This window comes from Micromys minutus (assembly GCF_963924665.1).
Source record: "Micromys minutus genome assembly, chromosome: 2".
NCBI lineage: Eukaryota > Metazoa > Chordata > Mammalia > Rodentia > Muridae > Micromys > Micromys minutus.
The window spans coordinates 97,219,549-97,246,898 of NC_137971.1; the positions used below are offsets into that span (position 1 = coordinate 97,219,549).

The 27,350-nt window shown below is 45.1% G+C and overlaps 1 protein-coding gene across 4 annotated transcripts in view; it reads right to left on the bottom strand.

Moving 5' to 3' along the window:
* Window positions 1-27,350, bottom strand: part of TENM4 (teneurin transmembrane protein 4) — a gene marked incomplete at both ends in the record, with an annotated part of 342,954 nt that overhangs the window by 92,624 nt on the left and 222,980 nt on the right. For 3 of the 4 annotated variants that reach the window (XM_080912630.1, XM_080912629.1, XM_080912628.1), the window contains 2 exons: window positions 3,043-3,069; window positions 10,485-10,670. In XM_080912630.1, the coding sequence (XP_080768756.1) occupies window positions 3,043-3,069; window positions 10,485-10,670 (213 nt within the window). The remainder of the gene's footprint in view (window positions 1-3,042; window positions 3,070-10,484; window positions 10,671-27,350) is intronic. The other variant, XM_080912627.1, reaches the window with a different exon arrangement.

A 27,350-nucleotide genomic window follows, 5' to 3' on the forward strand; every position in this document is an offset into this window, starting at 1 on the left:
TTTGCTGGAGCCAAAATAATGTAGCCTTAAGATTTGGAGAAAGGCTAAGCTTTTCAAAAGAAACGATGCCCTTTAAGTGACAAGGGACCACTTCATCTCAATATCCCTCTTGCCAGCATCAGGTATGGCCAGGAGCCTTTCAGAATCTTGCAGAGTAGCAGGCAGCTATGCAGCCTGCCTCCCACCTACCAAATGTCTTTCTCCCTGTGGTTCACCCTCTCTCACCCTTTTCATCTTTGCATTTGCCTCCCTGCACAAATGAGCATCTTTTCTCCCCTAGACGATATCACTCATCTGGCTGACTTTATTGTGCCTGATACTCTCCCGATCACAAATGTCTGCCACCCCGCTCTGAAAACCCTCCAGGAGCTCTCTTCCACATCAGGTCAAATTCACAATCTGCAGGCCTCTGCCTAGTTTGGTCAGATCTTCCTCGGTGATTAGCCCTGATGATGCTTGTTGGAAGTGAGAGAATGTAGACCCTTTGCAAAGAGAGCCATCTCTGCTGTGGATTCCTGCTGCCATTCTTGGCAGTTTGGGAGGCCAGGCAACTGACTGGCGTTTACACTCCGAACCAAGGCAATTGGAACGTGAACAAAAGCGGGCTTCTCATTGAACTAAGAAATACCTGCTCTGCTCTGACAAGTCTCAAGCAGGCTCACACAGGTCTCTGAAGTGGATCTGAGAATGAGAATCAGTGCCCATTACCCTAGAAGATTAGCCCAGTGGGGTTTGGTTCTTTTCTCAGATTTTGCCAAGAAATACTTGTCTTTCAAAGCAAGTTCTGATTCACTGACCTAAGCCAGATAAAGGTCTAATGGTATTATTTTCTGGACTAAATATCAGAGCAGGTGGTTTGAGAAAGGATGTGGGCTACCAGAAAGCCCAAAGTGTTGGCTTCACTGTATCCCAGAAGTGTAACCTGGACTAGCCACTAAGCCCCTCAATTTCACCTTCTCTTTTCAACTAAACTGGCAGCATTAAATCTGTTTCCTTTGGAAAAAAAAAAAAAAATAACAGCTCTCAAGACTCATAGTTGTAAAAAATATGTCACTCAGTGGGGAACAGCCCACTGAATAATAACCCCATTATGAAGTTTAGCCTACATTTGGATGGTGACAGTGTATTGAGTCCCAGGAGGATGCTGAGATACATATATTTCCTGCTGGTATGATTTTATTCTCAGCAAAGACCAGTGTATTAAAGCCAAGGAACGTTGCTTTGCACCCATTTAGTTGGGTCCTAGTAGTGCATTTGTTATATTGGCAAGGTTGACTTAGCTGGGAAGCATTTAGTCCATTATTGGCCCCTGTGGACTGTCCCCCGTAGACTCGTGTGTTTGAACATGTGCTACGCAGCTGTTTGGGAAGGCGATAGGACCTTTTGGAGGTGGAAGCTCATTGGAGGAAAGTGGATCACTGGTTTTTGGAGCCTGGTTCTACTTCCTGTCTGCTCTCTACTTCCTGACTGCTGATGTAATGTGGTTAGCTGCCGCATGTCCCTACTGCCACATTCCCACCACAACTGACAGCATCCTCTCAAACTGCTGAAATAAGCCCTTTCCCCCTTAAAGTTGCTTCTCATTAGGTGTTCAGTCATAGCAACAATAAAAGTAGTGATATAGTCCTCCAAACCTTTTTCTTAATTAAAAAAAAAATGCTGGGGCTGGAGAGATGGCTCAACAGTTATGAATACTGACTGCTCTTCCAGAGGTCCTGAGTTCAATTCCCAATGACCACATGGTGGCTGGCAACCAACTGTAATGGGATCCAATGTCTTCTTCTGGTGTGTCTGAAGACAGCTACAGTGTACTTATGTAAATAAAATAAATAAAGCTAAACAAATAAACAAAAACAAAGAAAACCGCCAACAACAAAATGCTGTTCTCTCTTACAAAAGCCAGTTTACCATTTCCTATTACAATTTTAGACGTTAATTCTACTCACAGAGTCTGTCTAGTGAGGGGAATGAGTAAGAACACAGGGAAAACACAGTGTGACTTAAATCTGCTGAGGGACACTCCTACCCATGTGCTAGTGCTTGGTAATCATTGCTTGACACCATCATCCATGAGCTGGTATCTCATCCTTGTTGAGGCAGACCTCGTTCCCTGTTCATTTTGTAGATAAATATGTACTAGTGAATCGACCTGCCCAAGGTCATCCTGGCTATCAACTGTGTGAGCTGGGATTCAAGACTGACTTCAGAATGCATGTCTCTAACCAACGAGCACATGTATTGTGCCAGGTGTTGTGTTTAGACCCAAGCACTAAAAGCTATGACATGATATTTCTCCTTAAGAAGTGCTGTTTTTCTTTTCCTAAAGGTCTCCATCTGAGCCTTATTCTTATACCTATGGGGTCTCTGGAGAATTAGACATCACCTAAGCCATGTTTTAAATATTATAAATCACTTTGTCATTGAGGAATCCTTTTCAAAGAACAAACTTACCAAAGCCAGGCCTTCCCTGTAAAGAAAAATAGACAGCAAACAATAGACCACCCACTCCCTCAAGACTGCAGCCTACTTCTTCTTTGGAGTCTGTCTTGTGTACCTAGCACACAGTGGGCACTCCACATGTGGCTGTTAGGTGAAGGAACACAACAGTAATGGAACGCAGTTCTCTATGTTGTCTTTACTTGCTCTTGAGCCTCTTCCTTTTTCAGGCCACCCAGGCTGGTTCCCAGTATCTGAATTCTGATGGGCCAGAGGCCGTAAGGAATGGGTGGGGTGACATGAGATGGGGTGGAGAGGGTGAAAGGTATAGGGGGAGGGCACAGGGATGATGGAAGGATTACAACACAATGTCACAGACAGATCTACGTGACTTGGACACAGAACAACATTTTAGGTCTATGATTCCAGGATCCCAACCCCGCCCTCATTAAGTAATGGATACTGTGACAAAGCAGGGGGTGTGGCAGCATGTAGACACACTGTCATGCTAATGTGTGTATTTACATTTTATATGCACATTTCTTCTTTTATGCTCAAAAACAAACATAGACACAAAGACAACAGGAAAATAGAGGAAGACCATACCTTTAACTACCCTATCCAGATAGTGAGCTTGGGAGATAAAAGACAGGACATTTAAGGTAGGACCAAGGAAGTGCAGCACTGCCTGCCATGTAACCATGCCAAGTGTTAAGGAGACACTAGGGAAGGGTGGGGAGTCAGGGTGGTACCCAGTGTTTGGGACAGGCCTCGGCCATGGTGGGAAAAACCAAACCAAAGACAAAAATGACATGGGGTAGAAGGAAGGAGAGCAAGCACATTCTCCAAGAGGAACAGTCAACTCATTCTGGGATCCAGGCATTTGGAAATGTGATCATATGAACAGAAGACACGTGGAAGAATGCAACAGAAGAAACAAGTCTGGGAGCTGCACAAGTGGCCACAGTCCTGCTCTGTCAGGGTCACTAACATTCAAGGGGAAATCACAACTAATCCCTTTGTCTACCCAGATCAATGGCCAACCTCCCTCAAGGGGAATCGGAGTGATCTGGGCAGACAAGTTCCTAAGAAATTGGAGGTTAGAGGTATACAAATTCTGTATCATTTCTGATACATAACTAGGGTCCTGGGTTGAGACTTTGGTTGAATACATTGCTAGCTTGTCTGTGTGACATTTTAAAATTATCTGGGAACAGATATGTCTGTGCAGACTCAAATGCAGAATGTTGGGTGTGCTGAGTAAGATGTTACCCCTATTTCTCGCATCTTAGAGGGATGTGAGACACAGGTTGATGGATGTCACTGTGAAAAGTAGGAAAAGAAAAGGGAAACCTGGCCACTTCTTAACTCAAAAGACTTAATGGTGCATGCTTGGTTTTCCAATGGAGGGACCATTTGAATATATGACAATTTAAGGCCTTGCCTACATGTAAGGATATGCGTCAAACACTGCTTGGATATATAAACTGTGTACACGAGCTGTGTCTGGATGCTCTGAACTGGTCTCTTCAGCCCCAGCCCATGGCAGCAATGTGCTTACCCTCCTCATCCAGGCTACAGAAGAGGTTCTCATCTCCAGGCTCACCAGGACCCTTCCCTGTGCTCCCATACAGGACACACAGAGCAAGATGTTGTCTACAGCAACCAGTGCCCACAAGAGATCAAAAGTCCCCAGATAGGACTTAATCACAATGAAGAAACTTTATCTGAAAGCCATGATTGTATAAACTGTAGGGACATTTTTTTCCTCATTTCAGAAAAATGATAAAAGGTTCTATTGCTGTCTGTTTGTCTGTCTGTCTGTCGTCAGCTATTGATTTATCTATCAATCATCTATCTATTTACACCAAAAATGCTGGTAGATGAGAGACTCTGCTCATGCACCAGTGCAGTACCTGTTCTGATGAAATATGTGCCAGGAATCTGCACAGCCACGAGGGAAATTGGGAACAGGAGAGTTAACAGGGCCCCATACTTCCCTTTGCTGTGAGAGGCGCTGTGGGGTCTGCTCACCAGCAGGATAGAAGAGGGTTCTGTGAATGAGGATGGCTTCTAAGCAGGAGTGAATACACAAAGCCATGGAATGGCAAACATGGGGACCACCCAGATGAAAAAATGAAATATGGGGAGAGCCCATCTTAAAAACATCCAGGTCTCTGGTCAAGAGTAGAACGTCACTGGTTCTTGGTTCACCTGTTTCTTTAGTTGTATTCAAGCAGCTAAATTCGCAATGTAGCCTAAACTTTTGCAGACATCTCATGTGGTGTTCTGGAGTTCTGCTGTCAGAGAGCAAGGACACATAGGATGTCCTGGCTTTGGTGGATTTCTTAGCTTTCAAGATCTGAATCATATATTCTTCTAACAACTGCCAACTTGGGGACAGAATGTGTGGCATGAGCTGTGATTTCCCTCCAAAACAGCAAGGGGATGAGTCCTCATCGCGGGGATCCGTATGACCATCCCTGTGTTGCTCATACTTTGAGGGAGTTTTCTGAAAAGACAACATCCTTGATTGTCTTCAGACGAAATGGCAGCCACTGAAGATTATATATCCACTCCGCAGGATAATCTCCTGAAAGCCGGGGCTGACTTCAGAGAGCTCTTTCTCTTTGAATGGCATTTCATTTTCAAAGACTGCATAGTAATGCAGATCCTGTTTAGTACAAATACTTTAATACCTTTTAAACATGCTTGCTAATTTCTCTCAACCACAGGTGGGAACAGAAGCCAACAGAAGCAACTGAGACAGATCCGGCTGTGTTCAGAGTGTGGGTTTTCAGAAGACAGGTCTGGTCACTGAAATTTTCAAACCCTGAGTCCACATATCAAAAGGGGTTCCTTTGCTACAGTGCCACCATGAATCACGCTTAATCAAATAGCTGATACACCAGTCACGGTCAAGTTCAAGAATTCTTGGGCTATTGAGAATGGAAGTGACATCTGCATTTTTGAAGTCTGATACCATTTACTTCTAAAAGCAGAAGCCCACGCTGTAACTGCTTGAACATCACGCCATGACTGTCCTTGAACAGGGCCATTTGAAATCTATGATAGTAAGGCATTTACTGAAGATGGCAGCAGGCCTGTAAGTTTGGATTGTGAAAGGTGCTTCAAGAGCTCATGGAATCTGTGTGTCTTCTACTCAGGGCTTAAGGGTAACGGTGGCAGTGGCAGCACCATCTTCCCAGGCAGGCTGCTGTCGTCGTGTCCTTGGTGTTACACAAATGTTTCTTGGGCTCTTGCTATCTCCAGTCCCTGAGGAAGTAGAGGAGCTAGCAGCACGGAGTCATTGGCAGTAGGTCTTGGGGTGGTCCTAGGTCTCTGGCATTTCTGGGACCAGCAATGTGAAGATGTGTTGTTTTTCACTGGCCTGAATCCACAGGGGTTGCTAAGGGTTTCTATTATAATACTCTCTCCAAGAGCACGGGACCTCTACCAAGGATGGTGGAGAACAGGACCTGAGGCTTCTTCTCACACCCCAGGAGTTTTGGCTTGACAATTACCACTCGCATTACTAGTTCTCAAGGAGATGAAGCAGAGATCACTCACTGCATTGTGTGGTGGAGAGAAGGTGGCTAGAGTTACCTGAACTCCTTTCTGACAGCCACCAGCAACCAGTGTGATGTTCTTGTTAAGATGCAACAATTCATACTTTTTTTTTTCTGGATGCGGGACTGGTGGATGAAGAGTCAGTGGTTCCCGCCCTGACCTGACTACACAAATCTCATTTATTTTCTTCTACCATCCCACCTTTACCACTCAAGCTGAAACCTCCCAGAGACACTAGCAATCAGACTCCTGCTCTGATAGCTCCAGGCGGATCCTTGTGTGCGTGTCCCTCGCCCCCTCCCAATCCTCATGGTCTAGGGTCTTGTTTCAAGAGCTTTTGAGGGTGGATAGCAGAGGGTCATCACACCTCCTGAGCAACTTCTGAGCGCTTGTTGAAGGACAGTGTGATTACGAAGAGACACCTGAGAGCTACCATTAGAAAGTGGACAAAGGGCTCCAGAGGATTCTGTGGTTTCCTTTAATATTTCTCCTCGCCGTGAAGTCTGGTTTCATTCACTCAAGGGGTTGCGTCATCATTGTGTTATTTTGATCTTTACTCCCAGAAGAGGCTGTTGTTTAAGAATCAGGATTTATGTGATTGGGCAGCTCTCTTGAAGCTCAGTAAATAATCCTGAGCGTCTGGCATCCCCCACTATCACAGCTTTGGGGTCAAGGTTGGACTTTAGAAATGAAATCAGAGGCTGGCATTTCCCACACATATTTTGAGGCTTCGTGGATGAGGGGCGTTGAGGTGAATAAAATGATCACTGCAGAATTGATCCAAAATGTTAGTGTTTTCAGACAGGAAAAGAAATTAAGCACCTTCTTAAACTGAACAATAGTTTTCAGCTTTTTTAAAGAAATTGGAGGTCAAGCCTTGGATTTACAGGACCCATAACCTTCCTGGAACAGACACCTAAATATGTGCTTTTGATGAGTGTGTATGGACTATACACTTGAGGAACAGAACCAAGTCAGTCAATCCATCTCACCTTAGCTTCTAGACTAGGAAAAAAAAAAAAAAAAAAAAAGAAGCTCCCCAGATACGAAAATGAGGGTTGTATATGCAAATGCGCGCCACATTTGCAAAGGAAAAAAAGCATCAGTATTGAGATTGAAGAATCCTTCTTCTTTGGGGGAATACTTTCAGGTGAACCATTTCTGGCAGTGACAGATGTGCTGTCCTATGGGTGGCAGAGGAAAGGGCCGGAATGCTGTCGTCACTGGTGATCTCATCCAGATACACACTCTGGATCCACTGAGAAAAAAACTGCCCCAAACAATTTTTCCCGTGTAGTTTTCCCACGGCAATTTCACCAGAGATCTACCCTCTAGGTGGCTAAGAGTGAGTGACTCCTTAACATAAGGCAGGGAAGGGGGAAAGGGGCTGCATGTGGAGCAGTCTTACAATAATAAAAAATATACTGTCATGAAGGAAAAGGCCAATGACACATTCCTTCTTCAGAAAGCCAACCTCTTTTGAGGTAAAATAGCTTCCTTGAAAGACAAGGAAGATCAGTTCTCTAAAGGACTGCATCTCATGTCTACTACAATAAGCTGCTCTTCTGGTGGACTTGGCTTAGGGAGCTCAGAGTTATCTTGGTCTTCAAGTGCTTCCTGCCTGCCTGCTGTAAGGTAAAGTTCCTTCTTCCTGTGTGTGGACAAACAGACCCTGACTGTGGCTTCTACTACTCAGTGTAAAGGTCTCAGCTCCTCTGGGTTAGGAGAGAACAGTAGTGCAGCTGCAGGACAAGACCCACCCTGCCACAGGGAACTGAAGGCTTCTCTCTCTTCTCACATCAGCCCCCCTGTCGCCCACACGATGCTCATTGGGAATCATTTTTAAAAGGATTTCTTCTTGCTACTTCAACAAGGGAAGGGGACTCATCATTGTCTCTCTAACTTGAGCCCCCATCCCCTTCTATCATACAAGGTTACTGACGTGTTCCTTCAGCACGAGGGGGTTGGGTTTCTCACAGAGACGCAGCTGGTCTTAGCAGAGACCCAAGAAGAGCAGGGAGCCATGCAGGGAAATTACACAAGGACAAAGAAAATGCTCATCACACAATGAAGAATAGAATTCCAAGCCCAAGGTCCTTTCATCTGAGCCACTGTGACTAGCCCGTGACCTCTTCTGTGTCCTGTGACATTTGTTCTTTTTTGATATTTATGACTGTCAATCTTCCTCTTCTGCTACGTGTGTTTACCTTGATGTTCTCTTATCTAGACAGAAAAACTATCTGGAACTAGAGGAGAACATGCTCTTAAAGGGAAACAACAGAGCAGGCAGGAGACATAGAAAGGAAGGTGAGGTTTCTTGGTGCCAAAATTAATGGGACCTTCTTAAAGTCAGTCTGATAAATAGGTATTGTGAATGTAGGCCAACCTGCCCATAAGCCCTGACATAGGTCCTGCAGTGAGGCCACGAGAGAGTTTCCCTTCATGCCTATCATTTGACATAGAAGGCAAAGCCAACTCAGAACTCCGTAAGCAAGGGAAGGAAAACAAAAGTGTTCTTGTGTTTGTGCTGTTTGTTTCTTTAAAAGTGTCTGAGAGAGCACGGGGTATAGAGGTGCACACCTCTAATTCTGCATACAGCAGGCCAAGGCACGCGCATCATCATGGAGGATGTAGAAAAGCCTTGGGTGCCTCACTGAGGCAGGGTCTCTCATTGGCCTGGAATGGCCCAGTTAGGTGACAGTGGCTAGCCACTGAGCTTCAGAGACCCTCCTGCCTCTGCCATCCTATGCATTGGTCACCACAGCTGACTGTGACATCGGTTCTGGGGATTGAACCCAGGTCCTGAGGTTTTACTGAACAAGCCATTTTACTGGTGCAGGATTCTTCCTTCGGATGGAAATGGACTTCTGGGTTAAGAGGCTGAAAGGTTAGGCTGCCCTCAGGAGAACTGACAGAGAAAAGCAGAGACCCTTCAGACAACCAGCTTCACCTTTCACCATTGTCATACAGAAGCTGTCAGGTAACACCCAGTGAGAAGGGATGGCACAGTAGCTGTTGGAGAGAAAGCTCTATCACCAGGATGAAGGGGATATGTGAGGAACATGGGCTGAGGCAAAGTGGGGGGACTCTGCGCCATACTAGACAAACTGCCCGGCCTCTGGGCAGGACTGGAGCTGGATGTCTGGCAGACACCTGGGCACCATCTGCAGGGGCTGTAGGGCAAACAGCTGGGAAGGGAAAAATCAAGCTTCTAACTCTTGGTTTTTTTTTTTTTTTTTTTTTTTTTTTTTTTTTTTTTTTTTTACAAAATGAGATGTCCTTTCCTCTTAGGTCTCTGAGAAAAAGAAAATAACCTCTTTGCATTGTTAGAAGTATAAAATAATGCCGTTGAGGCCTTAGGCACAGTGCTTGGCACATCATAAATACTCAGAAATTAGAAGCCATTATTGTTAATAAATATAATGTGTCCCATAGCTGTTTATTGACTTGGTGATGTTGCAGGGGACCAGTGATGTGAAGTAATGGCAAAACAAAGAATGGATACAAGGTAGTGCCATTTGCTTAAAACTCCTTTGTCTCTCAAAAACTAGGGATTTTTCTTGCCATTTCTATGAGGCCCAAGAGGTCAGTTTCTATGCTGAGAGGCACCTGGAATTCTGCCTTATAAAAGCCACGTGCTTACCATCTGATTGCAAACCCTTTCTTTAAAGAAAGAAAGAAAGAAAAAAAAAAAAAAACAGAAGGAAAGAAAGAAAAATAGGAAAGGGAAGAAGTTAAAACGAGTACAAAAGCAGTTGATTCAATAAAGAGCTTTTGGTGAGTGTTCATTCCAGGATAATAAACCAAGCGAAACGTCTGGCTGTGTTTAAAATCAACAAAGCCAGCAGGAAAGGCAGAGAGACGGGAAGAAGCGATCAGCTTGTTTTTAAAGCTGCCGACAGTGCTGCTTCAGCAGGGACTGGTGAGAGCAGCACCCTGGAGAGGAGAGAGGAGACAGACGCAGACAGGGAGGAAGCCTGGAGCAGGGGAAAGAGGAATGCAGATGTGGCCTGAGCTTTATGCCGAGGTTAGAGGCCTCTTCGGGAGCCTCTGCCACCACTAGGAGCTACACAGCCACAGAACGTGATGATGGCTGCATGTTTGGAGCATTCCACCGGGTGCCACTCTGTGCCACACTCTAATTATTCTCACAGATTCTGAGAGGCGATGGCGCTTGCCCATAGCTGCCATTTGACTCATGCTTGGGCAAAGAGCAGTGTTGCATTTAGCCCGGGATGGGCTAAACAGCAAGACCTGCTACCCAGCTTGGTGTCACGTGGGGAATGCAAGCTGGGAGGATGTGTGTTGAAAAATGACAGATGGTGCATTTAAACCCAACTCGTGTCTAGGAAAAGCCAGTCACAATGTCATCAGATGAAAGGACTTTTGGTGCCTATCCACATGCAGTGGAGGACCAGGCTGCCCCGCTAATGTCTTGAGAGCAATCGAAATGCCCGGCCCCGGAACATGCGCCGTACCGATGGTGCAGTGCTCGCCGTTCCAGCCGGGGCTGCATTCGCACTTGCCATCCCGGCAGGTCCCATGTTCTGCGCAGCGTGGGTGGCAGGCCCGTTGGTCGCACGCAGCCCCCATCCAGCCATCCTCACAGCGGCAGGTGCCTCCTACACAGACGCCATGGCCACCGCAGTCAGCAGCACAGATCTCTGTGGGCAAGAAAGAAGGGCCAAGGGGCAGGGGTGGGAGGAGAGAGAAGAAAAGCTTATTAAGCCCATTGTTGCTGGGAACAAGGGTCACACTTTGCCACCTAGTTAGGCTCTGTGAGCGGTAGGGATTCCGGCAGCTTGGCGGAGTAATCTCAACAGCCACTGACCTCAAAGAACAATCCTTTGGCAAAAGCCAGCCAGTCCCTAGCTTCCTCACCAGAAGAGGGGACTGTGCAGCTCATCTCTGTTTACTTTTCCCTACTGCCAGTCTGCCCCTGCTTTTGTGCTTGCCACTTCCAAAGGGGACCAGCCTTCTGAGCAGATGTGAGAAAAAGTCAGATTTAATTAAAAACCAGCTATGTGTGAAAACAAAGTGAGGGTGAGTCCCTGTCACCAAATGAAGGGCTTGTGGGCCTGGCAAGGGCCTGCCTTGGCTCCAGTGAAAGCCAGGCAGGAAAGTGTGTGGGAGGGAGAGATGGGGAGGGAGGAAGAGGGGAGGGAGGGAGGGAGGGGAGGGGAGGGGGAGAGGAGGGAGGGAGGAAAGAGGAGGGAGGGGAGGAGAGGGAGAATGGGAGGGGAGAGGAGGGAGGGAGGGGAGGGAAGGAAGGAGAGGAAATGGAGAGGGAGCGGAGAGGAGGGAGGGGAGGAGAGGGGAGGGTGAGAGGAGGAGAGGGGAAGAAGGGGAGGGAGAGGGAAGGGGAGGGGAGGAAGGGGAGGGGGAGAAGAGGGGTCTGAGGGAGAGAGAGAGAGAGAGAGAGAGAGAGAGAGAGAGAGAGAGAGAGAGAGAGAGAGAGAGAGTGCTGCTCCACTCGCAGGGTTTTCAGAGTTGTCCCCCAACTATGGTTTGTTCTGTGATGCTGGGTTTATTCTCTGTCCTTCAGCTTGATGCTCTCCCCTGCCACCATCTAAATGTGCTTTTAGTTCCAAAGTAAACAGCTGGGGGAGGAGGCTACTTCATGGCCAGAGTGAGGCCTCCTTGTCCTTCACAAAGGCTGGTCTGTGTGGGTGCAAAGCAAAGCACACAGGGCCCGATTCACAAGTGCCCTGGGCTCCCAGCCAGCAGCTGCTTTGTGCTGATGGAAAGCTGGGACCAAAAGGTTTCTAAACTGCAACTGCTTTTTAGGAAATGTGTATCGCACACATACCCCAGGATCTTGTTTTCCAGGGCTCTGGTGGAGGCTTAGACTTGACTGACTCATGGCCAAACAGTCTTCCAATGTAGGTGAGATTTCCAACACTTTAGATTTCTGTGCAGCCGGGTTAAGTGGCACCTGTGTGAAGCTGTGTCTACCCATTTCTCCCTTGTAAGAGGCACTGCTGGTCTAGAAGTTGCTGACGCTCTAAGGAAAAGGGCTGGGTGATAGTTCAGTAATGGCACTTGCTGCATCAGCTGAACATGCTTTGTAACCCCTGGACCCATATCTAAGCTGGGTATGGCCACAAGTTCGTGTAGTCCCAGAGTACCCCAGCTGGCCAGTCTGGTTGAGAAGGTGAGCTTCGGGTTTAGTGAGAGAGCCTGTCTACAATGGGATACAGTAGAGAGTGACAAAACAGGTTATACACGTGCACATGCATGCACACACACAGACACACTAGAAAAAATGAAATTGGATCTCAGTGGTTCTGACTTTTATTACCAACCTAGATGATAATGATGAGGAGGAGGAGGAGGAAGAGGAGGAATAGGAGGACAGACAAAGAGCTGGAAAATTTAAAAAGTACAGTAAGAATTGCTATTTATTTTATGTTCCTACACAGATATTTCACCAAGTTTCCACCTCAGAATGGAGATCCTGAGTACTTGAAGTACACAAGACAACTCTCAGCTGTCCAGGGGGAGGGTAGCTGTTACAGATGGGCAGACAGTTGTGACCTGGAGCCAGAGCCCAAGATCTTTGTGGGACCCAGGGGCTTCAGGACATTGGGACTATGTAGGATGGCTCCTTGAACCTACAGAGCCAGGGGTTTTGGTTTGGAAGGTGCAGGCGGTGAACAGAACAGTCCTCTGCTACTCTGTAGATGATAGTGAGCCCTCAGGAAAGAACAGAGCGCAGGGGGCCAAGTAACTCAAGACAGAGGACAGGCTAGCTCACTGGGCATTCAAAGAGGCTTGTGGGGTCTTGGCCTGCTTAGTCACTGGTCTTGAGACCTTGGGGTCACTTAGTTCCTCTCTCTGGGTTTCAATGTCCTTATCTACCTCTGAGGAAATCTGATGGTATCTAAAGTCCCCATTGGGCTCTAAGACAGATTCTATGCTATAGTATCTTCCATGTTACATAGTACAACCAGCAGATACAAGGCTCAAGGTCCTCCCTCCTCTACAAAGTTGTCTGTAATTCGCCGGCAGGTTAATCTCTTGCTCCTTCCCACCCGATACCAGAAAGTGATCCTCTGATAGGCAGCAACCCGGGGCTGGCTCTCCTTCCTCTGATTGTTAAATAATAGACATATCAAAGTGCTCCATGTAACAGGTGCCTGAGAGTGGAAAGTCGATGTGTTTGCCTCTCAGCCTGTCTCAATGTCCAGCATGCCTGTTTGTCTGGCATCTCCAGAAGATGAGACTATGTACAACTCAGTGTCACACAGCCAGCAGTCCTCTGGATGGCATATTCCTCAGACAACACCTTAGGCTTTCCTAAAAACAAAGAGCAACAGTCTTCAGGCTCCGAATCCATGCTGGTCCTGGGTTGGGCTTCATCTTTGATACTTCCATCTATTAATACACACTCAAAGGGCCATGACTCCCAGTGACTCTAGAGGCAGGCTGAGCACCCTGGGAGAGAAGAATGACTTAGTTTGGGTTTGCCCAGCACTTTTTCCAAGTGGCAATTGCTGGTATGAAAGTAAACGGCAAACTACCCTCTGTTCACACTCAGGCTTGAACCCACAGACTTTGAGCAGCTGGGGTCAAGGTAGCAACTGGGTTTTAGGCAGCAGGGCACAGAGCATCAGAAGAGCCCAGAGCAGAAAACGCAGGCTTTGCCTTCAGGTCTTAGCTTCAGGTAAGGTCATCTTTGGTATCAAAGGAGATTGGTTCCAGAGCCAATAGCTGCTTGAATACCAAAATCCAAAGATGTTCGAGTTCCTTGCATACAAGAGCCCAACGTGTTCGCTTCACCTCCTCTACACTTTAAGTCATATCTACCTCAGTGCCATCACCAAACAACTGTGTTTATGGTTGTCTGCTATGCTGTTTAGGGAAAGGTGGCAAGGAAAGAAAATCTGTACGCAGTACAAATGCAACTTCCATTTCTAGTCTGCAGCTGATCCAATCTCCAGATGCAGAGGTTCTGAACACAGAATATGGGCTTCGCTTCAGACTGTTATTAATTAGTTTGGAGGCAGTGCTGACTGCAGACGTCAGGTTTGCCAGCCTGGTGACCTCCTCGGCTCCTCTGAGCTTCCTTTCCATCCTTTGTATGGTGGAAATGCTGAAAGCCGCACTGCAGAGAGGACTTAGTGCCTGATCCAGGTATCAGTGAATTCCCACGAGTCACTTTCAGTGCTCTCCTATACTTGCTTGTCCTGAGCCTGTGCCTAGTGCTGGGAATATACAGGCCAATAAGATAAAATTCTGCCCCAAGAGTACAAACTGATATTGGTATTCTAAAGGTTATTTGGTATATGCATGAAGTGCTCTCCCCCTCCTCTCTATCTATGTATCTATTTATCCATGTATCTGTGTCTATGTATCTATTTACCTATGTATCTATGTGTCTATGTATCTATGTATCTATGTGTCTATGTGTCTATGTGTCTATGTGTCTATGTGTCTATGTATCAATGTATCTATGTATCTATGTATCTATGTATCTATGTATCTATGTGTCTATGTATCTATGTATCTATGTGTCTATGTGTCTATGTGTCTATGTGTCTATGTGTCTATGTGTCTATGTGTCTATGTATCTATGTATCTATGTATCTATGTGTCTATGTGTCTATGTATCTATGTATCTATGTGTCTATGTGTCTATGTGTCTATGTATCTATGTATCTATGTATCTATGTGTCTATGTATCTATGTATCTATGTGTCTATGTATCTATGTGTCTATGTGTCTATGTATCTATGTGTCTATGTATCTATGTATCTATGTATCTATGTGTCTATGTATCTATATATCTATGTATCTATGTGTCTATGTATCTATGTATCTATGTATCTATGTGTCTATGTATCTATGTATCTATGTGTCTATGTATCTATGTATCTATGTGTCTATGTATCAATGTATCTATGTATCTATGTGTCTATGTATCTATGTGTCTATGTATCTATGTATCTATGTATCTATGTGTCTATGTATCTATGTATCTATGTATCTATGTATCTTTGTATCTATGTATCTATGTGTCTATGTATCTATGTATCTATGTGTCTATGTATCTATGTGTCTATGTATCTATGTTTCTATGTATCTATGTGTCTATGTGTCTATGTATCTATGTATCTATGTGTCTATGTATCTATGTGTCTATGTATCAATGTATCTATGTATCTATGTGTCTATATATCTATGTGTCTATGTATCTATGTGTCTATGTATCAATGTATCTATGTATCTATGTGTCTATATATCTATGTGTCTATGTATCTATGTGTCTATGTATCAATGTATCTATGTATCTATGTGTCTATGTATCTATGTATCTATGTATCTGTGTGTCTATATATCTATGTGTCTATGTATCTATGTATCTATGTGTCTATGTATCTATGTGTCTATGTATCTATGTATCTATGTGTCTATGTATCTATGTATCTATGTATCTATGTGTCTATGTATCTATGTATCTATGTATCTGTGTGTCTATGTGTCTATGTATCTATGTGTCTATGTATCTATGTGTCTATGTATCTATGTGTCTATGTATCTATGTATCTATGTGTCTATATATCTATATGTCTATGTATCTATGTATCTTTGTATCTGTGTGTCTATGTGTCTATGTATCTATGTGTCTTTGTATCTATGCGTCTATGTATCTATGTGTCTATATATCTATATGTCTATGTATCTATGTATCTTTGTATCTGTGTGTCCATGTGTCTATGTATCTATGTTTCTATGTATCTATGTATCTCTGTGTCTATGTGTCTATGTATCTGTATCTGTATCTATATCTCCATTATTAATGTCTGCATCTCTTTGCTTACTTACAATAGATTGAAAGCCTGGATCTAAGGAGGAGACACACCCAGGACTTACCCACAGCTTTGCCATTTACTGGCTGAATAAATTGCACTGTATCATTTAATCCACTGAGCCTCACTTTGCATTTCTGTAAAATAGGGGCGACCATTCTCACTTCACTACTCTCACAGGCCTGGTATTAGATGAAATGGGGTAATGTGGGGGAAAGGTATTTTTGATTTAACACTTACATTAAGTTTTACACCCTCCGAACCGCACTCACATACGGTTTCTCACCAATTCTTACAATAATGTTGTGAGAACACCTTGTTACTGTCCTTAGAGATGTGGCTTCTGAGAGCTACGAAAATCTAAGGATGCTTGATAAGGTCTCACCGGCATCTCTTGAATTATCTTGCTTTGGCATCCTGGGAACAATCAAGTTCTGCAAAGCAGGCATTTCTTTAAATGGAGCCTCAGAATAAACAAGGCACATATCTTGGGGAGACCTTCCTCAGAGATCCAGCAGACCCCTTCCTACCCACTTCTGGGCTCAGTGTTTTTCCTTTTGTCACCTCCAGGTCCAATCCTGGGATGCATGAGATGGGGTTTCCCCAGGATGAGACTGCATGCAGAGTTTGATCTGACCACCTACACACTCCACCTTCTTCCTGGTTTATGCTGAACATATTTCTCCTATCATCCAAAGCTGCCTGGTGCCTTGTGGTCCATGGGTCTTTTACAAGCTGGGTGGTGAGCTTTTGTACATTTTAATGGAAGGGGCCCAAACCGGGTGACCTTCATGTTTATGGGGTGCTAACTGATGGTAACACAGGAAAGCCTGTTTGACCGAGTGGAAGGGACCCTCAGTGCACGATGGAAGTAGAAACCTGAGATGCTACTTTACTATTTGGCTTCAGATTGGAGTCTCCATCTCCCCCACCCCTAGTACTTTTTATTTATTATTTTTGCCCTTGAAATAAAAGGAACTGTTTTATTTTTCCCTCTCAGATTCTGCCTTGACATTAAAGCAGATAAAACTTTACAGAATGCTTGGTGAGAACCTAACAGGACAATGCTCTAGAATGTGCTTTGACAGCTCATATGCCATTTGCATAATAGAAAAGGTCGGCTATGAAAGTGGGTCACAGTTCCTCTTTAAACCTCCGGTTTCTTCCTTCTTAATGTTGGTGGGGCGGGGGCGGCATTGGCCACTTTAGGGAAGGTTCTGGGACTCACTCTCTCTCACTTTCTCAGTGAAAATCTGAGAGTTGGCTTGAGGATCTAAACCTGACAAGGCCTGCTTTCCTTAACCCCTAGGAGCTTATTCCAGCATCACAGATGGACCTAACCTATGTCCATCAGGCTACAAGTTAGCACGCTCCGAAGTAAAGACCCTAGTGTAGAATCTATGGCTGGCATAGTCAGAATGTGACAAATCTCACACATACTATTTATTTAGCTTCCAATAAAAAAGGAAACACAGCAGGGAAAATGCAGCAAAGTCAAAAGATCAAAGTGAATACTGATGCTTGCCTCACACTCAATGCAAGAGAACATTTGCTTATGGCTATTTGGCTGCAATGTGATGAGAACCAAAACTTTCTGCCTGAATTTAGAAGGCCCTAGGGTCTAGAACTGTTTCGTGATTCACAAGCAATAGGGCAGGCTTGGTTTTGGAAGTGACTACCCAACTCCCCATTCCCAGCCGTGGGCCCTTGGAAAAATTCCTTAACCCTTCCCAGCCACGTTTCTTTGTTTCTGAAACAGGAAGATGCTTGCACAGGGTAAGTTATAGAGCTGAAGAAAAATGGCATACATGAAGAGCACATACACAAAATACTGTGAACGGGACTGACTGATGAATACGGGGGCACAACTGTATCACAATGGTACCAAGGAGCAGTTTCCGGAAGGATGGAAGGGTCTAGGTTTTATCCATTCTGGCTCCTTGATACTAGCACAGGTTTAGTTTTCCCATAAAGATTTGTTGAATGAACAGAGAGATACTAAAATCACTTCCTGTCTGCTAGCTCAACCCCATCTGAAGGTCATGATATTAAAACATTGCCATCAAATACATTCAAACAGTCAATAGTCTTGGGAGATAAGCTTATTAAATATCCATTTCCAATCCCTGTGAACTCTGTAACTGGTAAATATATCTTAGTCCATATACTGTGGACCCATCTTCCTTCATGCCAGCACCTGACTGTACCTGTCATCTCCCCATGGCAGGGAAAGAGGTGGACACATGAGGAATGGGCGACAGGATGGGGAAAGATGTACGAATTGGTTATTGGTAATTATGCCCAGAAGTGTGGACATGGGAAAACAGTTGCCCCAAACTCCTCTTATTAAACATTAATCTTCATATAAGCCAAGATAAAGCCCGGGACCTATCACAGTTGTGATTTAATTTGTCTGGACTTACTTTGCAATCCTGTTCATTAAGAAAGCTGGAAGGTGAAGCTGTGTCTTCACCCTAATGGGAGAGACTTATGAATAATTTCCCTGTAGAGTGTCGTCCGCTCGGAAAGATATATATTGATTAAAAACTGTGGACAGAGAATGCACCCTACACTGGTGCCTGAAAACTCCCATGGAACAAGGAAAACAAGGTGAAGATGGTTTTGAAATTTCTTAGGTTTGGAAACCGAGCCTGTGCTTCCCGTGTGGCTCTGGGAAGCCTTCATAAGTCTGTAGGAAGCTCTGGTAGAATAATAAAGCTGATTCTGTTTTGCTTAGGACTCGAGGTTTGGAGAATGATCTTAGACACTTCAATAGAAGGCTTACTAAATGTTTCCTGATAGCATTTTCTGTTTAACTACTTGTCTTTAAGATCTTGGCAGTTGGAAAGTTGAAGTCACACTAGCCAGCATGTGAGTCAAAATGAGGAAGGGACGAAGTGCCCTTGGTTTCTCGAGTTATTGGTAGCACTCACACCCCTCTTTAATTCATTAATACCCCATTAATTCATTCATTCCTCATTAATTCATTAACACCTCAGGACAGTTAGACTTTCACTTCCACACTGTAGTTGAGCAAACAGCTTGGGCAAAGGAAGGTATTGGTGAGAATGAAAGATGTCTATCCCAGCTCTTTTGGTCCGTGAACTGTGGGATGATGTTGGATTAAGGCCCCTGATGAGATCTGTTAGTGTTTTGTGAGTATAAATTGTTTAGTAGATCATTGCCTGAGTTAAACAACCTGACTGCTGAAATTGGAGACAGCTTCTGCCTCCTCCCCCAGCCCAAACCCCATTACACTGAGCCCTTTCTTTTCTGCTTTTCCCCCATCCGTCTGCCCAAACATCAGACCATCTGTCCGTCCACTCAGCTACTTCATCACTTAGAATGTCACCATCCACCCACCCAAGCCATACGATTCAAGCAACTTCCTTCATCTCTCAGTGCCTCAGCTTTCTCAAAAGTTGCATAAAAATTAGGCAAAATGCTGTATAGATTCCAAGATCTCGGGCTTACAAAGCAGTTACATGAAGTCCGAGGAAGGTGCTTCATATTCTTCTCACCTTTTATGGAGTAAACAGTCACTATGGGGCAAGTACATCATGTCTGTGTACTGGAAATTAGCCAGGTGAAGGGAGATTAGATGCTGGGAAGAGAACAAGGACATTGCATTCCACCGAGGAGCCTTTGAACAGTTGATGAGCACTGAGTCCAAAGTGTAACCATAGGGATGGGCCTGATGGGCAGCACATCCGTTGGGCATGGGAATAGAGGCAGAGAGATGAGTGGGGCACAGAATATCTCGGGAGGACTTAAGTCGTGGTGTTGGTCCTCAGAATGTAGGAGGCAAGAATCTCTGCTGGATGGAGCGCTGGTGAACCGGGGTGGGCACTGAGGTGGCCCCTCTGTGGACTGAGCATTAGAGCTCTGAGTGTGAGAAGAGGTACAACTGCAGAGCCTGCAGGCTGCCCAGCAGACCCAGGGCAGCCAAGAGACTGAGGACCATAGGACGGGTGGGAACTGAAGGAGGGCGAGCCAGGGACAGCGGAAGGTGCTTTGTAGGTCACCAGGAGAGCCCCTTAAAGGGATGGAGAGTCAAATGGGGGAGAGCTGAGGACTCAGAGAAGCAGCTTTTGAGGTTAGAGAGTGGGAAGGCACCTCCGAAATCTAGCAGTGCTATAGACAGGAAGGCCAGGCAAGAAGGAAGAGAGCGCCTTCCTTATATACATATAAGAAAGTATATATGTATACTTAAATGGCTACAAGCAAATAGTAGTTGTACTCGGTGGCCCTATTCTAGGCTTCTGCATGGGTTCTTCCCATGTGGGCCTCCTTTGGTCCATCTACACAGGCTCAGGACTAAATATGTTTCCAGTTTCCAGTTCCAATACCAGCTCCTCCTTGGAGCCTCCTTTTTAAATCTGGCTGGAAGGAGCCTCGCCTAGGTTCTAGGAACCCCAGTACCACCCTGTGTGCACTCTTCTCCCTGAGTCATTAGCCTACAGGTATTGCCTCATGGACCCTGCCATCACAGACTAATGCCTGCATTTTCCTGTGCATCTCATACAGAAAATGTGTCTTCTGCTACATCTCTGTATTGCCAAGTTAGTGGTACGGACCATAGTGCAGCATGTAATTTTCCTAAGTCCCATGACTTTGTACAGAGCAGAGGCCTGCAGTCATGTAAGGAGCTGGGTGTCTTACTACTTCCTCCCTATGGTAAACAAAATCTGCCCACCTCAAGCCTTATCAATGTCATTTATAAGATGGTGACAATGACAACTCTCTACCAGTTTACAATTAATTCAAAAATATGCCAAGCATCTGCTATGTATGTGATATCCTTAGAAGCTCGGGATGTGAAGATAATATAAAATTAGACCTATCTCCAAAGAACCCATGTGCACAAACTAGCACAAAGGCAGCCACTTACGTGGCTCTTATGTCCCTCCAGTAATTAGTCTCCTCTATATGTCAAGGCCAAACTTGAGCCACTTGCCTGTGCTTTTCAACTTCCCTCCTCAAAACCCTCCAGCCAGAACTGCTCCAGGTCATGGCTCTGCTCCACAGACCAAGAAGGTAGAAAGCTAATGAGCTGTGAAAAGCACATAGCCTTTCACCTCATTCAAAGAGCTTGGAGAGTCCTCAGACCAGGCAGAGACGAGAGACCTAGGGCGCCAGCACAGAGCCAGGCTCTGCACCTATTCCCCAGGGTTCAGATTTCAAGTCCTGACGAAGTACCTGTGGCAAGAAGCAGTAAGCCACCGACATTCATCTTAATTGGAGGATACCTGGCTTCCCGATTAGAGACCTTCAACCCAGACAAATAAAAGACTCTTCATGGTGTCCAAATTGGCAGGAAAACAACCAGGAAAGGCCAGGGAGCAGAAAAATCAAGCAACACGTCTGGGACACATACTTTGGCTAGGGCTGAAAAAATTCCTCACCCCAAACTCCTCCATGAGAGCCCAAGTAAGAAAACGAAGGATAAATGATAAATCTTCCCAAAGACCCTTAGCCATGGTCTCCTTTTGTAAGGCTTAACTTCCCCACTTAATCATGAGTTCATCTACCTAGTTTTCCTAGCTACTGACACCCAGATGGCCCCTAGGTTCTCCAAACTTCACACTGGCCCTACACAATCTTCCTAATTACTGCCAACGTTTGCATATGTGTGGTATGTGAATGTGTGACATATGCGCATGTGTGAGTGTGTGCTCATGCATAAGTCTGAGGAAGCCAGAGGAGGGCATTGCGTGCCTCACTATCACTGTGCTGTGTTTTCCTGACACAGGGTCTCTCTGTGAACCTTGAGCCTTATTAGTGGCCAGGAAGCCCTGTGTTCGACTCCCATAGTGATGTGGATTTAGGGTTGGGCAGCCATTCCTGGCTTTTTAATGTGGGTGCTGGGGATTTGAACTTGGATCCTCTTGCATATCAAGTGCTATTAATCCTCTGAGCGACCTAAAACCAAATTTACCCATGATAGATTTCTGCTTAAAATATCTTCATGATTCCCAATGACAGTCAAAAAGCTCAGACTTTCTCAAGGCCATCCCCCTCCTGTTGCTTGTGGTCTGTGGTACTTCTCTCTTTCCCTGTTGCCACAAATCCTTAGGACGAGTCACACCACACTACTAGAAATGCCCAGAAAATGTCTTGATTGATTCGATCTCTATATATGCTGCAAATGTTAGGTCTTTACAGTGGGCTGCTGCAAGGAGCTATTTCTTTTGTCTGATCAACCAGCCTCTATCAACCACTTTAACTCTGACCCTTTTGATGAAGCCACTCAAATGAGCCCAGAGGAAAAAGTCATCACATCCTTTCTCTTTCTTGGACTCAATTTTCCCTGGCACAAAGGGTGAGTTTTAATGATTAACTCAACACATCCGAGAGTCACCTGGGACATGGGAGTTGCAACAAGCATTGGTCTAGATCAGGCTGGCCTTTGCAGTGTCTTGGTCATATTAATTGATGTGAGAAGACCCAGCCTGAAAGTAGGCGACACCATTCCCTTGGCTGGTGTCCTAGTCTGTAGGTTTACAAAAGGAGAAAGCAAGCTGAGCATGGGGAGGTGTGTGTGCTGTTCCTGCTGGTGGATATGGTATGATTAGCTGCTTCTAATTCCTGCTGCCTTGACTTCCCTGCTCTGATGCACTATGAGCTGGAACTGTGAGCTAACATAAACCCTTTCTCTCATAGGTTGCTTTTGGCAGGGTATTTTATCATGCCCACAGGAAACAGGAGTAAGACACATGGTTCGTGGCAATGGCACTCTATGAACTGATTGGCATCGCATAACCCTGATGTCTGCCTTGCCTTGCCCGGTTCAGGACAAACCTTGTGGTTACCAGTAAAAGAGTTGTATAAAGGATGAATATGAGCCTAGAGAATCTTGGCTTTGAATCTTGGTTTCCCCAGAGTATCTTTGAGCAACTCACCCAAGTTCCTTGAACCCCAGTTTCCTGGGAACAACACCACCTGCCTTGTCAGGGGCTTATGTAGTTGTTTGAATGAATCATGAAGCACATATGTGAAGGGGCTCTGTAAAATGAAACATTTCCATTCAAAGAACAGGCTTTTCCCTTCTTTTAAATTACAAGTTATCGTAGCAGCAATTTGATTCAGAAAGCTGACTGGAGCTTTGCTACAAAGTGTCAGCCAGAGCATCCAAACAGAAGCCTGACTCTGAAGTCCAATTGCAGGAGGGCTTATATTTGCATACTGAAAGGCTCCAGTTCTGATAGAAAATGTTCCAGGGCTGTCGAGGGAAATTCTGCTAAATTACAAAGCTGCCAGCTCTTGCTTTATCAACCTTTAACTCTGGCAGTATTTAGCAGTGTGCCTGTCTGGGCTCAATTTCTCGGTCTTTGATTAAGTGCTAGGAACTGACCATCTCTTTCTATCTAAATCTCTTGCTACTGCCTAGCCAACTGGTGGACTCTTCCCTGCCTCTCTCACACTCTCCTCCTCCGCGCCAGTGTCAATCTCTTAGGTATTTATTATTCTGAACTTTGAGTCTTAGGCTGTCACTGGCTTTGGGAAGGGGTATGGGAAATGTCAAGTCTCAATGGATATTATTTCTCCAGTGAAATTCTAACCTTGAGTTTCCTGTCTTGTAACATACCTATACAGAAATAGCCTGGCCCGATCATTTCCTTTTGATGTTTAATTGGCTGTCGGCACTATGCTTTCTGGGCTGAGAAGGTAATGTTTCTCAGAGAGAGAACAATTCTGGCTACACAAATGAGACTTGTAACAGGGGAGAATGCTCAGCGCCGAATCTAATTTTCTCTTCCATCCATGAACATCAGACAATTTTTTTGGCATTAAAGCATCTCGCTCCGTCTTTCTGTCATTAATAAGAATTAAATTCTCTTCCCTCAAATTTAAATGTAATTATATTTTGCCTCGTAAATAAAGTTGAATTACCATTTTCAAAATTTAGCACTAATGCAATGACTATGTTTGAAGCTTTAATTTTTCTTAACCTTCATGCTGCTTTCAGCTTATTTTTTTTTTTAAGCATTTGGTTCATTTTGCTGTCAATTGTGACTTAATTCAATATAGAGCTTTTCAGCTTTTATCAGTCCAATCCATCCAATCATTATTGTTCTTTTGCATGCTTTGTGACTTCCTTCTTTCTTTCTTTCTTTCTTTCTTTCTTTCTTTCTTTCTTTCTTTTTCTTTTTTCTTTCTTTCTTCTTTCCTTCCTTCCTTTCTTTCATTCTTCTTCCCTTCCTCTCTTTAAGGAAGGAAGGAGGGAGAGGAGAAAAGAACTTAGAGAATCTGAATTCTGAAAGGTTTCCATCCAAATTCAGAAAGAACCTAGGCCAGAAAGATCTGAGAGCAAAGGAAGAGCCCTAAAAAGAAAATAGTCCAGGTTCATTGAAAGATTTTAATCCAAGATTTTGTGTGCATATGTGATGATGATGATGATGATGATGATGATGATGATGTGTGTGTGTGTGCAAGTAGGTACTAGGGTATGCATGTGCATCCTGTGTGGAAGCCAGAGGTCACCTTTAGATGTTGTTCTTCAGGAGATCCCTGCCTTTGTTTTAAAGACATGTGCCCTCACTAAGATCTGGGTTAGTTTAGCTTAGCCATTAGCTTGGGCTGGCTGGCCAGAGAGCCCCAGACACACCTTCGAGTGCCTCTTCGGTGCTAAGGTGCCATGCACAGGTTACTACCCTTAGCTTTTTATGTGTGTTGGCACTTGAACTTGGGTCTTCATGCTTATGTGCCAAGTACCTCACTAACTTGTTTCTCTGGCCTCTAATCAAAAAATTTGGTGAGGTATTCAGTGAGCCCTAGAGTCGGATCCTGCCTGTCTGCCTCACTCCTGCCCCTTTACCCGGCGTTCCTCCTGTCTAGTGAGACTGTGAGAAACAACCTTACCACTGGGCTCGCAGAGGACTCTGTGGCTGCACTTTCTTGGGTGCCAAGTTGTTTCTGTTCAGTTTCCTTCCTTCTAATGGCTCTCAGGACTCTTTGGTGATGACTTTTCTGAGTCATCTCCTAGTTAAGTTCACTTTCTAGCTTTCATACTCCCAAACCTTCATGCACACCAACTAGCAGACTGCATGGGTGGTGGCTGGAACCTGAGGGGACAGTAGGTTCTTAGATCTGACACAGGGCACATGGGACAACTGACAGGATTGTGTGCAAGCTCTGGGCTGGATGCAGGCCTGGAGCTGCTCTTCAACCCTGTCTATGGAAACACTGTTCAGAGAGGAGGTTGATTCCAGTGTGAGGACCATAGAAACTCTCCTCCAAACGTGAATTTGTTTGAGGTTAAGAACAGCGAGGCTAATTCAGACCTAATTATACACAATAAAAACATTCTCACATTTCCTTTATTAAGTGCATATGGAATGAGAGCCACCATACTGAGCAGTTTATGCACACACACTCAAGTGAATTTAGAAAACAGTTCTGCAAGGGAAGTTATTATTAGGAGTATTTGCGGGTAAGTTGAGGCTCGACCACAGAGCCTGGCCCTAATCCAAATCATGCTCTGCCTTTAAATCCATTGCCACTCAATCTCCAATGCATCCCCCACCCGTTATTTCGCGAAACTCAAGTGCAATGAAATGCCAAGAATCATAAACTACCAGCATGAGCATTTTACAGGCAAGACTCTCTGCCGTGTACTGCCTCTGTGAGCCAGCCACGCAGAGGGATAAAACGCAGCGACAAGCTCCGCTAAAATAAAAGTCATTTATAGAAGGTAAGGTGGGAGAGAGCTTGCGGAGCTCCAATGCATGAGGCTTAGAAGAGACGCTCTGGGGAGAGAGTGGGAACCAAGACCTAAGAAGACCATGGCCCGGGGCAGCTGTGCCCAAGAACTACATAGTGCCTAAGAACCTGAATTGGTTTTTAGAAGCCTGAAGGGGTCTGGCACAGGAGAGGACTATGCCTGCTTTGTGTGAAGGCTGTTCTCCTGGGAGAGAGCCTGGGAGGGCCAAGTCGATACAGGTCTTTGTCCAGGAGGGTATGGAACCAAGAGGAATGGGGTCTGTGATAGAAACGGATTTTAGGGTTTAACTCTAGCTTTGTGAAGTGGTGAAGCAGAAACAGAGGGAAGGGAGCCCTGGAACAGTGATGTCCATTTTCCTGGGAAGCTTCAGCTGTAGCCCCCATTTGATGTGTTCCTTGGGGCTCTGTTGTCTTCACTTTGACCACGGTCACTCAATGCAATAATCACAAGAACCTAATGTATGTGTTGGTCCCTGTGCTGAGAATACGGACAGATCCTGACCTCCTGTTGTTGACGGTTTGTCTTGAGAAACATGACTGCAAAACACTGCTCAGTTAAGCTTATGCTTCTGGTATGGAATGCTCCCAAAGGCCATATGTTTAAGGGTTGGTCCCCAACCTGTGGCATTATTGAGAAGTGGTTGCCCTTTTATTGGGTGACACAGACTAAGTACAAATTATTTGTTTCCTGGGGACATATCTTGGAAGGGTATAGTGAATGGTGCCCTGACTTTTTCCCTCTCTCTCAGTTCTTGGCAGCCATGATATAGCAGCTGCTGCTCCAGCCAGTGTGCTGCCTTAGCATGGGTCTAAAAGCAGTGGCACCAAGTGGCCATGGACTGAACTTCCTAAACTGTGAGCCAAAATTAAGCCTGATTTTTTTTTTTTTTTTACTTGATTATCTCTTAGGCATTTTGACAGAAAACTGGTTAGCACATTCAGGAAAGACGGCATCCAGATCTGGCTGGAGTCTGAGGGTCACTAAACAACAGGGGCTGGGTCATGTTGGAGGGAAGTTACAGCAACCATGACTTGAGGCAGCTAGCTGGTCACACAACACCTTCAGCCAGGAAGCAGAGAGTAATGCATGCTGGTACTCAGACAGCATTTCTCTTTTTATGCAGTCTAGGAAACCCAGCCTATGGCGTGGGGGGGTCACGGTTAGGGAGGCTCTTCTTGCCTCAGTTGACCTAATCTAGAAGTCCCTCACAGATGTACCCAGAGGTTCATTTTCTTTTCGCAACTATTCTAGATCTTACTATGCTCAACCTCACATGCAATATCACAACTAGCTCTTCTGGGATCTCATGAATCCTGGTCAATTTAGTGGCTACCAGGCTTGCAGCTCAGTGGCTGGTACGCAATAGCACAAAGAAAGAGATGGCCTCGTAAGTGAACTCTCTATACGACTGCTTCTCATAAAGAAAGGCAGCTACCGGCAAGGAGACTTTTAATAGCGATATGATTTAGTCAGTGACACACGGCTGGGCCCAGAGCTAAAGACAGACGTGCTGGAGGTTAAAGATTGGACTTTGTGGCCCCTGAGACTCTGTCTGCAGTTGCTTTGTCTGGAAGGAGGACCACGTGGGTGAGACGGGATTGGCGGCGAAGGTTCTGAGATGGGACAGGAAGCTACGGTGCTGAGCAGCAGAGCTCTAAGTAAACACTGGGATAAGATCTGACTTCACTGTTTCCACAGACCCCACGGAAGTACTGAGGACCTTCCCAGCTCACATTTCATTACAGGGCATATTGATGTAAGCTGCCCTCATAAATTCCTGTTCTTGGTGCCAGACACTCATATCATGG